Genomic DNA, 12,856 nt, shown 5'->3' with positions numbered 1-12,856 from the left:
AAATAAGGAAAACCTTACTTACCCAGAAATGTCTTGACATTGCACTTGAGCATACGACACCACTGAATGACAAGATCTACTCCCTCAGGAGGAAAAGGGCTGCCTGGATCAAGCTCTTGAACCTGCTCTACCACATGCTCAGGACCGTGGAAGGAGGCATCTGCCAGAGCTACCAGCTCTAGCCCTGCTACGCTCCAAGTGAGCAGTGCCCGGCGCATGGGTGTGTTGCCATAGAGACGACGGGAGCGCTGGATGTAGATTTCAATGTTTTTGCGTTCCAAAGAGGCATAGAGCTCCTCAATTTTGCGGGCAGGCAATAACTCCCCATGCTGCTTCCGAAGGGCAGCCACTTTGGCATCCAAGAGCTGCAGCCTTTTGGCACTCTCCTTACTTTCATCCTTCATCAGCTCATAGTTATCATGAAGTTTCACCTCAAAAATGTCATCCAGGAAAACCCATGAGAAGTGCTGGACTTTTAAGAGTAGATCAGGTGGGAGCGGGACAGGGCTTGGGGAGGCCCAAGCACGAGTCCCTCGATGCAGTCCCTTCAGCCACTTCTGAACTCCCACAGCCTCATCTAGAGTTCGAGAAAAGTCATACTGATAAGGAAACTCCACTGAGACTGAGCCGAGGGAGAGGAGCCAAACACTGTTCCGGAGGGTCTGCAGTGCAGGGAAGGGGTTCCGGTGGAGAATCATCTCTTCCAGCTCAGGTAGCAGCTGCACCTCCACCTCCTTGAAGTTGAAGATACTATTGCCATCAAAGCCAGCAGCCAGCTCTGGACAGTACACCTGCAGGGAACCTCCATGCCGGCTCAGTGACACACTCTCTGCAACCAGGGTAATGAACTTGTCCTCAGCTACAAAAGCTGTCACCTTGGCTGTGCTCACCTCCAGGGTCAGGTTTAACAGCCGCTTTGGGGGTAATGGCTCAGAGGCGTGGCCTTCTAGCTCAGAAGTGGTTCCTGAAGTCTCTAGTGCAAGGGATGGTACAGTTTCAGGAAACATAGTGGCTCTTAGTAGGTCTCGGCACTGTAGAGTAGCCAGGACGTGCTGGTACAGGTACATGTGATCTGGGGGGCTCCAAAGTAAGGTCAGCCCTGCACCACACTGAACCTTTAGGGAGCAGAAAAAAAGGATCTGTCAATTACCATGTTGCAAAACAGTAAAGATGGTAAGGATTATGATACATGCATACCTGGCTCAAGAAACATCTCCACCCAGAAGTCTTTCTTGAGTAACCACATTAATTACTCCCTTCCTTTGCTCCTGTTAGCACTAATGCGGTAAACTAACAGTTGTTAGTATCTTACATTTAAGAGCACTTATACTTTTTAAGTTCTCCTCAACTGAATTCTAAATTGTCTGAGAAAAGCGGTCATGTGTTTTAATTCTTCGGTATCTACCATAGTACACTCAGTACAGACAGCAGGTACTCGATAAATCATCTGGCTTCATGTTTCTGCTTGTGAGTTGCCTTTCTATCAGCAACTACACTTTGGTAACCACTGCAACAGTCAACTTGAATACGTTTCATGAATTGACTGCATCAATTTCATTCTCAAAATACAGCATAATAAATTACTGAGCACACAAATCAATATGGCAGCTGACTTATATAAAAGTATGCCTCAAGGATAGGAGTAGAGTCTTTGTCCGCTTGAAAAACAAAGTCAGCTCTGAATAGCTAAGTGGACAGAGAAAAGAAAAATTCCAGGACAGAAAAATTCTCAAGTTCTAGTCTTCAAAAAAAGAAACTCTTCAGTTTCTAAAGGTGAAGTCTGTCAAAGAGGAAAATGCCCCACACTCCTCCTAAGAGGGTCCCATGTCCATCTGTTACTCTGAGGACAAAGACACTGGAAAGCCTCTCTCAAAACGTGCTGGTGCCTCTATCTTCTGACTCCTTCCAGTATTTTGATGGGTTAAGGGCTTCAACAGAATGACACCAAATCATTATTTTTAAAAAGTCCCTTATTTTTCAGAGATGCATACTGAAATATTTATAGTTGAAATTATGTATGTCTGATACCCACATGAATTAATAATTATTGAATCTTGATATACAAAAGCTTATATAGTCTCTCTAGTTTTGTATATATTTTCAATTCCATAAAAAGTTAAAAACATACAAGCTACAAAAAATAAAGATGATCAGGTGTCATACTTCTCATGAAACCAGTTTCACAACATGAGTTAAAAAGAAAGGCTGGGCATGGTGGCTCACACCTATAATCTCAGCACTTGGGGAGGCCAAGATAGGATTGCTTGAGCCCAGGAGTTTAAGACAAGTCTGGGCAAAACATGAGATTCTGTCTTGGGAAAAGATAAGGAAAAAAAAGACTGATAAGGAAGGCTCTAAGCTGAGGGAAAAGCCGGCCTGGCCCCACCTCTCCACAGGAACATTACCTCTAGAGAACGGATGCTGCTGTGATAGGTGATGGAGATCATGGAAAGGCTGAGCACTGGGGTGGGGATGTCAGGGGCCTTGCAACAGGGCTGCATCTTCTCTGTGACTGATTTCACCAGTGCTAGCACAAGTCCTTGAATCCCCACAGTGGAGGTCTCCGCACTGCCCAGGATAGTCAGGGTGTCCAGTCGTACCTCTGAAGCACCTAACAACAAGAAACCATGACAGCCTGGGTTCGCAGCTCTCAAAGGGCAACAATAGTCCTCACCTGCCTTTCTTATTTATTCCCTTAATTATCTTTATTCCTCATGCCTCCTTAAGTTCATTCCTTAGGTTTTTAAAATTTTTTTTTTAAAGAGATGGGGTTTCTCCATGTCGGCCAGGCTGGTCTTGAACTCCCGACCTCAGGTGATCTGCCCGCCTCGGCCTTCCAAAGTGCTGGGATTACAGGCGTGAGCCACTGCGCCCGGCCTCATTCCTTAGGTTTTAAGGAAACTTTCCCTTTCCTAACTAGATTCAGCAGAGCCAAAGAATTTCCTTAACTCCTACAAATTGCACAGAGACATACCACTTACTCTCTAGAACTAAACACACGAGGAAATAAAAAGCTTTATGGATCTCACTCTCTTGACTAGATCAAGGCTGTCTTTTTCTTAGATCTTGCTTACTACTTGTCTTTCATAAGCCCTTAAGAAATATCAAGAAACCTAATATTTATGCAAGACCTTCAAGCATCTCATGACTCTAATTTAGAAAAATTCCAGGCCGGGCGCGGTGGCTCAAGCCTGTAATCCCAGCACTTTGGGAGGCCGAGGCGGGTGGATCACGAGGTCAAGAGATCGAGACCATCCTGGTCAACATGGTGAAACCCCGTCTCTACTGAAAATACAAAAAATTAGCTGGGCATGGTGGCACATGCCTGTAATCCCAGCTACTCAGGAGGCTGAGGCAGGAGAATTGCCTGAACCCAGGAGGCGGAGGTTGCGGTGAGCCGAGATTGCGCCATTGCACTCCAGCCTGGGTAACAAGAGCGAAACTCCGTCTCAAAAAAAAAAGAAAAAGAAAAGAAAAATTCCAGATAATCAGCTTCATCAGATGAGAAGGAGCACACTAAACCAACATAATCTGCTTAGGTTACACACTACACACTTCAGTATATTTATTTATTTTATTTTTGGAGACAGAGTCTCGCTCTGTTGCCCAGGCTGGAGTGCAGTGGCACCACCTCAGCTCACTGCAACCTCTGCCTCCCGGGTTCAAGAGATTCTCCTGCCTCAGCCATCCAAGTAGCACACTTCAGTATAGACTCCTTGTCCCACTTACCAACCAAGGCAGAAAGGGTGAACAAGTTCATGTCTTCGACCTTCAAGTCCACTTTCCACAGTAATGACACAGATTCCCCAAATGAAGAGTCCCTAGAGACAGCTGACTTCCCAGATTGTGGACCCATCAGGGATAAAATACGAGACAGACATTGGGCACAGGTATCTGATGCTTCTACCTGAAGTCCTCGAATGGTACAATCAAGAAAGAGGGTATCTGACTGGGTGCTGGACAAGCCCAGAGGCTGGTTATAGCTACCCTAGAGAAGAAGCAGACGGATCCCATTAGAAGTACGCAGGTGCACAGTTTTATGATGCCCTGATGCACTGCCAGCTCCCAACAGGATGCTCAGTGCTCTGATGCATGACAGGATGAGGAGAGCTGTGCAGGCCCCTATTCACCAAAGCCCCCACCTACCTGTAGTGTGAAGGAATCCAGAACAAGCGCCTCACCCCAAACATGCATATTGGGTGGATGTGGTGCCCGCTGAATGTGGGAGTCACTGCCCACACGCCAGCAGAGGTGGTCCACAGTTAGGACGCCCCGCTGATGGATGCTTTGTGGCCTGAGGTGCTGGTAATCTGAACAAAGGTGAGAAAGAAGAGTTTCATGGAGCCACCGTGGCCATCAGTTGGGCCAAGCTCCACTAATGGACAGATTCTTGTTCCTTTTCCATCTGAAAGCCTTACCCAGAGAGATGGAATTGAATCCCAAGGCAAAAGGTGGTGTATCTCCAAGCTGAATGGAAATGTTGACATTGGAGATGGAGGTGCTAAAGATGATGGGAGCCAGAATTTGGGGGAAGGTTCTGCATAGGAACAAGACATCACTGTTTGGTAAGAAAAGTGCAACCTCCTATCATGGAACAGTTTCTGAAGCTCGCAACATCAGAGTGAGAATTTACAGCTGTGTTGTGATTCTCAGGATGGGATACACCTAGAAGATAAAAGGCTGAACTCATCAACTTACTGCTATTCTTAACAGTAATCTGCAGGAACCCCAGAGAGATATTACTTGGGCTGAATCACACAAAGTTGTCACTTTCACAGGCCAAATATGATGAACACCAGGAATATTATATGACTGAACCTAAAATAACCAAGAAGCATCACTTTTAAACTAAAACCTTAAGTTCTCTGTGCAGCACAATGGAAGCACTACACAAAGACATGGCTGTCACCTTGCAATCTCCATGTTGGCAGACAAGACAAAGACTTTCCTTTTCACTTAAGTTCGGTTCGACAAATGTTTATTTTGTATAAAACAGTACACTGGGCACTAAGGACACAAAAACAAAGAGGACAACATCCTGCAACGAAGGAGTCTAGTCTAGCAGGAAAGATACATAAAACAGATTGCTATTGCGACAAACAACCTCATTTAACACAAAATGCCACTTTGGACTAAAAGAATCCCAGAGAATCCAACTGATAAGATGGCAGCTGAAAAATATCAGACTGACCTTTTTTTCCTTTGCTTAAGAACAGGTGAACTAGACCCTTGCGTCTCCAGAGCCAGTAGGTGCAGCCAGTGAGAGAATTCCTGGTGCCGGTAGTGAATAATGCAAGTGTTCAGAACCAGGGAGGCTGAGAGGTCAATGGTAGTCACCTGAAATGTGAAGACCAGAACTGTGGATTGGGTTTTATTTTACAAACTCATAAATGCAATAATTTAGAGAAAGAGTAAAGAAAGAAACAATTCTTGGTACCACAATCATCATACCTGCACACTAGCCTTGAGGGAATTGAGGCAAACAATGCGCTGGCGACTCTGGGACAGCAACAACCCATCTGTAAGAGGCCAGAAGGCAGATCAGAGGACAGCACTGGAAGGGCAAGAGATAAAACTGGGAGAGGGTCAGAAGTCGGCAAAGAGGTAAAGACTGTCACTAACACTTGTGAATTGGGGCTATTTTCTCTCAGAACGTTCCCTCCTTCCGCTCCCCAGTTACACTGAGATTAGATTAAGAAGACCATATGGGACATGAGCAAAGAAAGTATCTACTCCTCCCATTCTCTCTCAGTACCAGTACCCCAACCCATGAACCTTCCAGCAGGAGTTCAGTGCTCATCTGTGCCATATCAGAGTTTGCTGTGAAGCTTCGAAGGGGCAGCTGATCCTCATCACGGTGGTACAGGAACTGCAGTAGCTTCAGAGTCCAAGTCAGGTGCCTGAACCGAGACAGATTCTGGCTCAGGAAGATGTGGAATGCCACTACTACTTCTTGTATTTTTATTTTTTTTAAATGATTTTTAAAATTCTTCTCACATTACATGGATGTAACCATTCCTATTTCCCTTCTCCCCATAGACAAGCTCAGTGCAACTACTAGGCTGGTTAAAGAGATCCCAACATACAGCTCCCACTATCACTCTCCCATCTTCTGTGTAAGGAGAGACCTCACCTCTTTTGACTATTCATGGACAATACCACACTTGTGTTCTCCATCTTAAGCTTGACCTGGTCTGGCAGCTGCTGGAGGAGGATCAGGCCAGGCAGAGTTGGCTCAACCAAGTCCTCTGTCACCTCTGAAAACATGAATGAATAACACAAGAACCAACAATTCTTAACACTCTCAATTCTCCCGAAATGCCCTGTCCTCTATGGACAAATTCTCCCACAAAAAGTAGGCTACGAAAATGCTTAAGCTGGATGGACCACAGGGCGAACACCCCAGAGATCCAGGCATCTGCTGTACTTCCTTCTCCAGACTCTAAAAACCTAAAGAGTACAAGGAGCAAGTTGGTAAATGATAAGAATATGGACCTTAGGGCCAAATAATTTAAACCTCATTTTTACTACTGATTAGCTGTATGACTTCAGTCCAGTTACCAAGCTAACCTTCCTAGGCTTCAGTTTCCTTATTTGTGAAATGCTGAGGATTTAGTGAGAGAATATACAGTCATCCCTTGGTATACTTGGGGCTTTGGGTTCCAGGACCCCCTGCAGAAACCAAAGTCCACACATATTCAACTGCAGCAGTTGTCCCTGTGGGAACCTGTGTATACAAAAAGTCAGCCCTCCATATCAGCAAGTTTCATATCCTGCAAATATTCCATTTTCCATACATGTTTGGTTATGGATATAGAACACACAGATATGGGAGAGCCAACTGTATGTATTAAAAAAAATCCACATATAAGTAAACCCACACAGCTCAAACCATGTTGTTCAATGGTAAACTGTATATAAAAGACATAGTAACTAACCCATGATAGGTGCCCACTCAATATTAGTTCTGTCACTCTGCACGTGCAAATGCCCTATTTCTTCTAACTGTCCTTAGGGTCAAAGTCCATGGTGACTAATGACTCAGACCTAAAAAGGCAGCGAGGCCACCATTTTTTCTATTTCCAAAACAATCCCTGAGAACACCGTAGCCAAGAAACTCAATGATTGGGGCTTTACCTGAACAGGGAACAGGCTTAGATGCCAGGCTTGGGCCCTGGCACAGCAGTTGGCTCTGGAAGAGGCCCTCATGCAGTTCAGCATGGAGTGTCCACACATCCACAGTGATAGCTGTCAGATGCCGACTGCTAATGCCCACCTTTAGACACAGGTCCAGGGCCAGTGAGAGCTCCACTAGGCAGGTGTCTTCCTGTGGGGAAGATAAGCCTCTAAGGTGTGAAGGTTTGGAAGTCTTAGGTCAAAATGTGGTGATCTGGAAAACTGGGTACTGACCTGAGGGAACCCCCTAAGGCCACAGAACCTAGAATGTAAGCCCTAAACTCCTTCACACTTTATGCCCAGGAAGAAATGAGGCATCTGAATGATCCTGGCATACTTACCAGCTGACCACTCTTTAGAACTTTGCTGTTGATCTTACATAAGCTCACCTCACAGATTAGCCTAGGAAAGGAAAAAAATTAGGAGTACTTGGCCCTTTTCCTCACCATTTACCTCCAATCAAGCTCTGTTGGCTAGAAGGGACAAGGCAAGTGAAATGTCTAATCTTGACACCTCCTCAAGTTGCACAGAATGAGAATTTAACACCTTGATAACGAGGCCCTGAAGCAACTCTAAGGCAAGAATAGGACAGCTCCATTCTCTCCTCCCCAGTGCTTACCTCTTCCCATCACTATCCAAAAGAAATCTGCTTCTACTGATCTGTATATGCCATAAGGACTCAGAGGTATCCACCTTGAGTACCATGATGTTTATAGCATCTACGTGAATAGAGAATAGCTGGAAGGAAAAAGCAAAGATAAACATTAATTAATGTTAAGGAACTACGCTTTCTTTCCAGATAAGAAAGAGAAACAGCTCTTTGGATTATGCCCTAAAAATAGTAGAAAAATCTACCCATAACTCCAAAGCCAACCATGCCAAAGTACAGTCCAGGAGAGCAGGAGAAGTTGTCTCACTTGGCAGAAGATCTTCAATAAGGACGGGCTGAAGGACAGTTCCTTTTGATCCACCCCAGCGCTCTGGGAGAATGGGGCAGACAGGCCAGAAACTTTCTGTAGGTCCGTTCTGATACGTACTTCTCCAAAGCACAACGCCACACAGTGTCTGCCCAGAAGAGAAATCTCACTGCCACCAGGCCCATCCCTCCCATAGCAATCTATTCCCCACCCTCACATTCACTTTCTCATCCTTCCGAGAAATATAGCTCAAATCAGAGGTTAGTCTCATAGCAGTTATCAATATCTGTCTCACAAGATAATGGCACCCAGGCTAACAGGAAAACTTCAGCAAGAACATCCCTTCCTCCTTGGATTGTGAGGCCTCTGTAGAAGAATCTCACTCTGCAAACACCAACTTCAAAATACTCCCCTAGGGGAGAAGTGAGAATATAGGGTACTCACGGAAGATCATGGCTAAGGAGTTTGCTGGAAATCCACAGGTTATCAATTTCCTAAAATAGTGAGGGAGAAAGCTCTGTGTGCTAGCTGCTAAATAAGCAATGAGCAGCTTGACAAGCCAGGAAAGGTTCTGGATTATTAGAATTTCTCTTTCATAGGCATGTTGCCTTGAATCCCCTCTTAAATTAGAATAGTAAACTCTTCGATTTCCTGTTATCTTTTTTTTGTATCTTTGTTACGTGACCTGGACACTCTGTGTCCCATAAACATTTTTAACTGAACAACTTGCATCAATCCCAGCGTTCTCCAACAAGTTCTAAGATCATCTTGGCAAAGAAATGGCAAGGCTGGGATTTACTAGAAAAGCCACCAGAATTTCTTTTTTTAAAAAAAGGAAATTAAGAGTTTAAATTAAGCTGAATCAACCCTACATACATATCCAGAGTTTCCTAGAACTCACCACTGTTTGCTGGTGCTGCTGAAATTTAAGACTGACATTCTGGATCCAAAAAAAGCGGAAGGAGCCAATCTTTAGCTCCGCCTGCAGCTTCCGCTGACACCACTTGGTGGCCAACCGGACTACAAGCCACCTGCAGAAAAATTCCTGTTTATTCATAGGACCCTTTACCAATGATAGTTTCCCTCACCCCTTGCTGGTCTTACAAAGCCTTGCAAAAAGGTCGTGTCCTGAAACTGGATGTGAGCAACTCTCCTTTCTCCCAAAGCACCACTCTGTCATAGACGTTCAGCGACGCTGATCAAGATCCTAGCTCTCTACTGACCCCTCCACCCAGAGAAAACCAGAAACTCCACCCTCTAAGTTGGGAACAAAAAAAAAAAAAAATCTCTCAAATTGTCAGGAATCCCAGAGGCAAAGACAGAAGGCCCCAGCAGGAGTCAAAGCGGAGGCGGCTCTGTCAGATATGCCATCACGCCATCACACTCCCCAGAGGGTCTCCGTCTCCTGCTCCCACCCTCCAGATAGGTATCCGCGAAAAGGCACTGTGAGGTCAGACCCGGCAGCTACAATGCTCTTCTCCCCAGACCTATGCTGCAGGTGCCCTTCGCGCTTAGCAAAGAGGACATTCGTGGGGAAAGAGGGGGAAAGCGAGGCCACTGAACCAGGCCCCTTCCTCACACCGCTATTCAGTTCCTGGCCTCAGCATTTCCTCAGGCCCCGCCCGTTTCCTCAGTCTCCCCGACTCGCAGCCCATTCCCTGCAGCTCAGGCCGCGCGCCCCCGCACGATCCCTCCCCTCGCCGCGCGCCCCCTCCTCAACCCTACCCAGTCTGCCTCCCGCGCCTCAGTCCGGCGCGCGCCCCCTCCTCAGTCTTTCTTCCTCCTCTCTGTCCCCTCCCTCCCGCCTCCACCGCCGCGGCCGGAAGCCCCTCACCGGCCTAAAAAGAGAGCGCTAAGCGCAACCAGCAGCAAGACCAACAGCGCGGAGAAGAACAGAGGCATTTAGGTCCGGGTCCGGCCCGGCTTGGCCCCGGCCCCCGCCATGCCGGGCCCCGACGCCGGATCCTCGCAGCGCAGCCGCGGGCCGACCAGCCGCGCGCGCAGGAGCAGCGCTGAGCTGGGAAGCGTTGGTGCGCACGCGAGCCCCGCCTCCCACAGCCCGCCAGCCAGCCAACGGCCTCCCTCCTCAGCCCCACCCCGCCCTGCGACCCGGCAGGGCCGACCGGCTGCATGCGCTAGGAGCGGGTGTGGCCCGGGGAGGAGGGCGCTGGGAGCCGACCGAGAGCTGACATACGGCCGGGCGCTCCCCACGGTGCCCGGAACTGCGGGGCTGGGGGCCCGCGGGGGTCGGAGTCCGGGCCCACTTCCTGGGCTGCGGTGGACTTGGCTGGCTGATTTCGGCCGGGAGAGCTCACTTTCAGGGTCAGGGGAGTTGGGAGTCCGCCTGGCCACTTAGGCCTGTTCTGCGGAAGTTACACCCCGGTCAGACGTGGTAGCACTCGCTATTCAAGATCCTGTTTGAAAATTACTGAGGCGGAAACTAGGAGGTAATTAAAAGTCCTCAAAAATCCCGCCCCATTCCATCCACAGAGGAAACTAATGAGTTGTTTTTGTTTTTTGTTTTTGAGACGAGGACTCGCTATGGTGCGGAGTCTGGTCTCGAACTCTTGCAGGCTCAAGGGATCTTCTCACCTCAGCCTCCTGAGTAGCTGGGACTAAAAACGCGCACCACCGTTCCTGGCCAATGACTTTTTTACTTCATTTACTGTTTGAACACTGTTCTGGTCAATCTACTTATAGTACGAACTGGGCCCTGAAGAGGGGAGATACCGCAGAAGTACTGAATATTGTTCTTGCCCTTTAGCAAAAAATAGTTTATCTGGGACAAAATTATATAAAATAGACAATACATAGTTTTGCCTGCTTCCTTCTCTGTAAAATGAGAGAACAGGACAATGTTCCCTCAGAGTTGCTGTGCTGCTACCAAGGATCAGTATCTGAATGTTACTGATAATACAGCACAAGCTAAGAAAATCCTGAGGGTTTTTTTTCTTTTTTTTTTTTTTTTTTTGTTGAGATGGAGTTTTGCTCTTGTTGCCCATGCAGGAGTGCAGTGTCGCAATCTGGGCTCACTGCAACCTCCGCCTCCCGGGTTCAAACAATTCTCCTGCCTCAGCCTCCCAAGTAGCTGGGATTACAGGCGCACCCCACCACGACTGGCTAACTTTCTTGCATTTTTAGTAGAAGTGGGGTTTCATTATGTTAGCCAGGCTTGTCTCAAACTCCTGACCTCAGGGGATCCACCCACCTCAGCTTCCCAAAGTGCTGGGATTTCAGGCGTCAGCCACTGTGCCTGGCCCTGAGGGTTTCAAAGTAAGTATTATGGTGTAGGTCATGTCTCTTTTCATGCCCCTTCACTCCCACATCCTAATCTCCATAAATATCCTTCAAGATTTTACTCAGTTTCTTTTTGGCTCCCTCAGATAAAACACCATTTCATCTTTCACCTATTTGTGGCCCAAAGTTGCATTTACTTCTCTGACTGGTTTCTTCCCTTATCTAGTCCTCTCGTCAGTGATTTCACATCTCCCCAAGAGCGCCAACACTGTTTCAAGGTCATACTTACCTCTCAAGCACTATATTTGTGTCATCTTTCTTGTAATCTGCAACCTTCCCCCAGGGTACGTCCTCTGAATGCTCAGGAAGGCCTAATTCACTGAAAACCTCTGTCCAAGTCAAGGCAGGGTGCCATGCAACACATATCCCTACTCTGGTTCATGTTATCTAATCTGTTTATTCAGCCAAGACTATCACTTCCTTCCTTCTCCCTAGACTGTTACTAACCCTACTCCCAACCATCTCATAGCTTAACATGTTGATTTTATCATTTTTCTGTTTCTTTCTGGAGAGATCTTAAGGGATCAACACAAGTAGAATAAATACAGGGAGTCGGGGAGCGGGAGGGACGGTAGAGGCAGCAGTGAAGATCAACTAATTCATGGCCTCCATTTATTGAGACCACAAATCCTGTAAAAGAGACCAAGTCTTTTAATGTCATGGGCCATGTTTGGCACAGAACTGGTCTCTAAATGTTCTACATCAACAAAGCAAATAGAAAAAAGAACAAAACCCAGAGGTTTCTAAAACTAAAAAAGGCTGCTAGTCACTGAAATTCCAGCAGATGGCAGCCATCTCTGTTCACCAATACTATGATTGTAAGCTACAGGAGCAAATTTTCTGTAACTGACATAGGAAAAGAGGAAATCACGTAGGCAGAGGACAAAAGTAGTTTTCTATCTTTTTAGAGAAAGGTATGTCTACATTTGTCCAAAAAACAGGATTTGTTTTCCAAAAGCTAAACACAATTGTCGTGTAGTTAAAAAAAACATGAGTCATAAACAGCTGGATTACTATTCCAAAATGATTAGTTTTAAGAATTCAGGCAGTAAGCCAGTTATGGCAGCTTACCCCTGTAATCCCAGCACTTTGGGAGACCACAGCATGAGGATCGCTTGAGCCCAGGAGCTCCAGATCAGCCTCAGTAACCTAGTGAGACCTCATCTCTACAATAAACCAAAAACTGACACAGGAGGATCACTTGAGCCTAGGAGGTCAAGGTTATAATAAGCTGTGATCGCATCCCTCCCACCTGGGTGACAGCAAAGACCTTGTCTCAAAAAAGAAGAAAACAGAATTCAGTTACTCAACTTTTCTGTTGCACTGGTAAAACTGTAGTATTACCCTCTACTAATTCTGTGAAGATCAAATGAGGTAAGATCTATAATATGGTACCTAGTATTTAGCAGTGCATACTGGTTCTTTCTACCCCATCCCTTTTTCTCATTTGCAATAACAGATACAAA

General features: G+C 46.5%; 1 protein-coding gene across 3 annotated transcripts in view; it reads right to left on the bottom strand.

Annotated features, from left to right (window-relative positions):
- The window catches only part of KIAA0100 (KIAA0100 ortholog), a 31,105-nt gene extending 21,008 nt beyond the window's left edge, over positions 1–10,097 (bottom strand). Inside the window, exons 1-16 of one of the 3 annotated variants that reach the window (XM_032281040.1) lie at positions 9,928–10,097; positions 8,995–9,124; positions 8,538–8,587; positions 8,094–8,241; positions 7,796–7,914; positions 7,518–7,578; positions 7,138–7,327; positions 6,134–6,257; positions 5,776–5,900; positions 5,452–5,519; positions 5,192–5,337; positions 4,419–4,537; positions 4,147–4,310; positions 3,730–3,988; positions 2,406–2,611; positions 23–1,115 (exon numbers count right to left, since the gene is read on the bottom strand). In XM_032281040.1, the coding sequence (XP_032136931.1) occupies positions 23–1,115; positions 2,406–2,611; positions 3,730–3,988; positions 4,147–4,310; positions 4,419–4,537; positions 5,192–5,337; positions 5,452–5,519; positions 5,776–5,900; positions 6,134–6,257; positions 7,138–7,327; positions 7,518–7,578; positions 7,796–7,914; positions 8,094–8,241; positions 8,538–8,587; positions 8,995–9,124; positions 9,928–9,995 (3,070 nt within the window). In that variant the 5' untranslated portion in view covers positions 9,996–10,097. Of the gene's footprint in view, positions 1–22; positions 1,116–2,405; positions 2,612–3,729; positions 3,989–4,146; positions 4,311–4,418; positions 4,538–5,191; positions 5,338–5,451; positions 5,520–5,775; positions 5,901–6,133; positions 6,258–7,137; positions 7,328–7,517; positions 7,579–7,795; positions 7,915–8,031; positions 8,051–8,093; positions 8,242–8,537; positions 8,588–8,994; positions 9,125–9,927 lie in introns of those variants that run through there. The other 2 variants (XM_032281039.1, XM_032281041.1) reach the window with 2 other exon arrangements.
- Between the last annotated feature and the right edge of the window lie 2,759 nt (positions 10,098–12,856).

This window comes from Sapajus apella, unplaced genomic scaffold, assembly GCF_009761245.1.
Source record: "Sapajus apella isolate SASKATOON/1434 unplaced genomic scaffold, GSC_monkey_1.0 scaffold12, whole genome shotgun sequence".
NCBI classification, from domain to species: Eukaryota; Metazoa; Chordata; class Mammalia; order Primates; family Cebidae; genus Sapajus; species Sapajus apella.
Note: the sequence above shows the minus strand (reverse complement) of the source record. Positions and strands in the feature narration are given on the sequence as shown.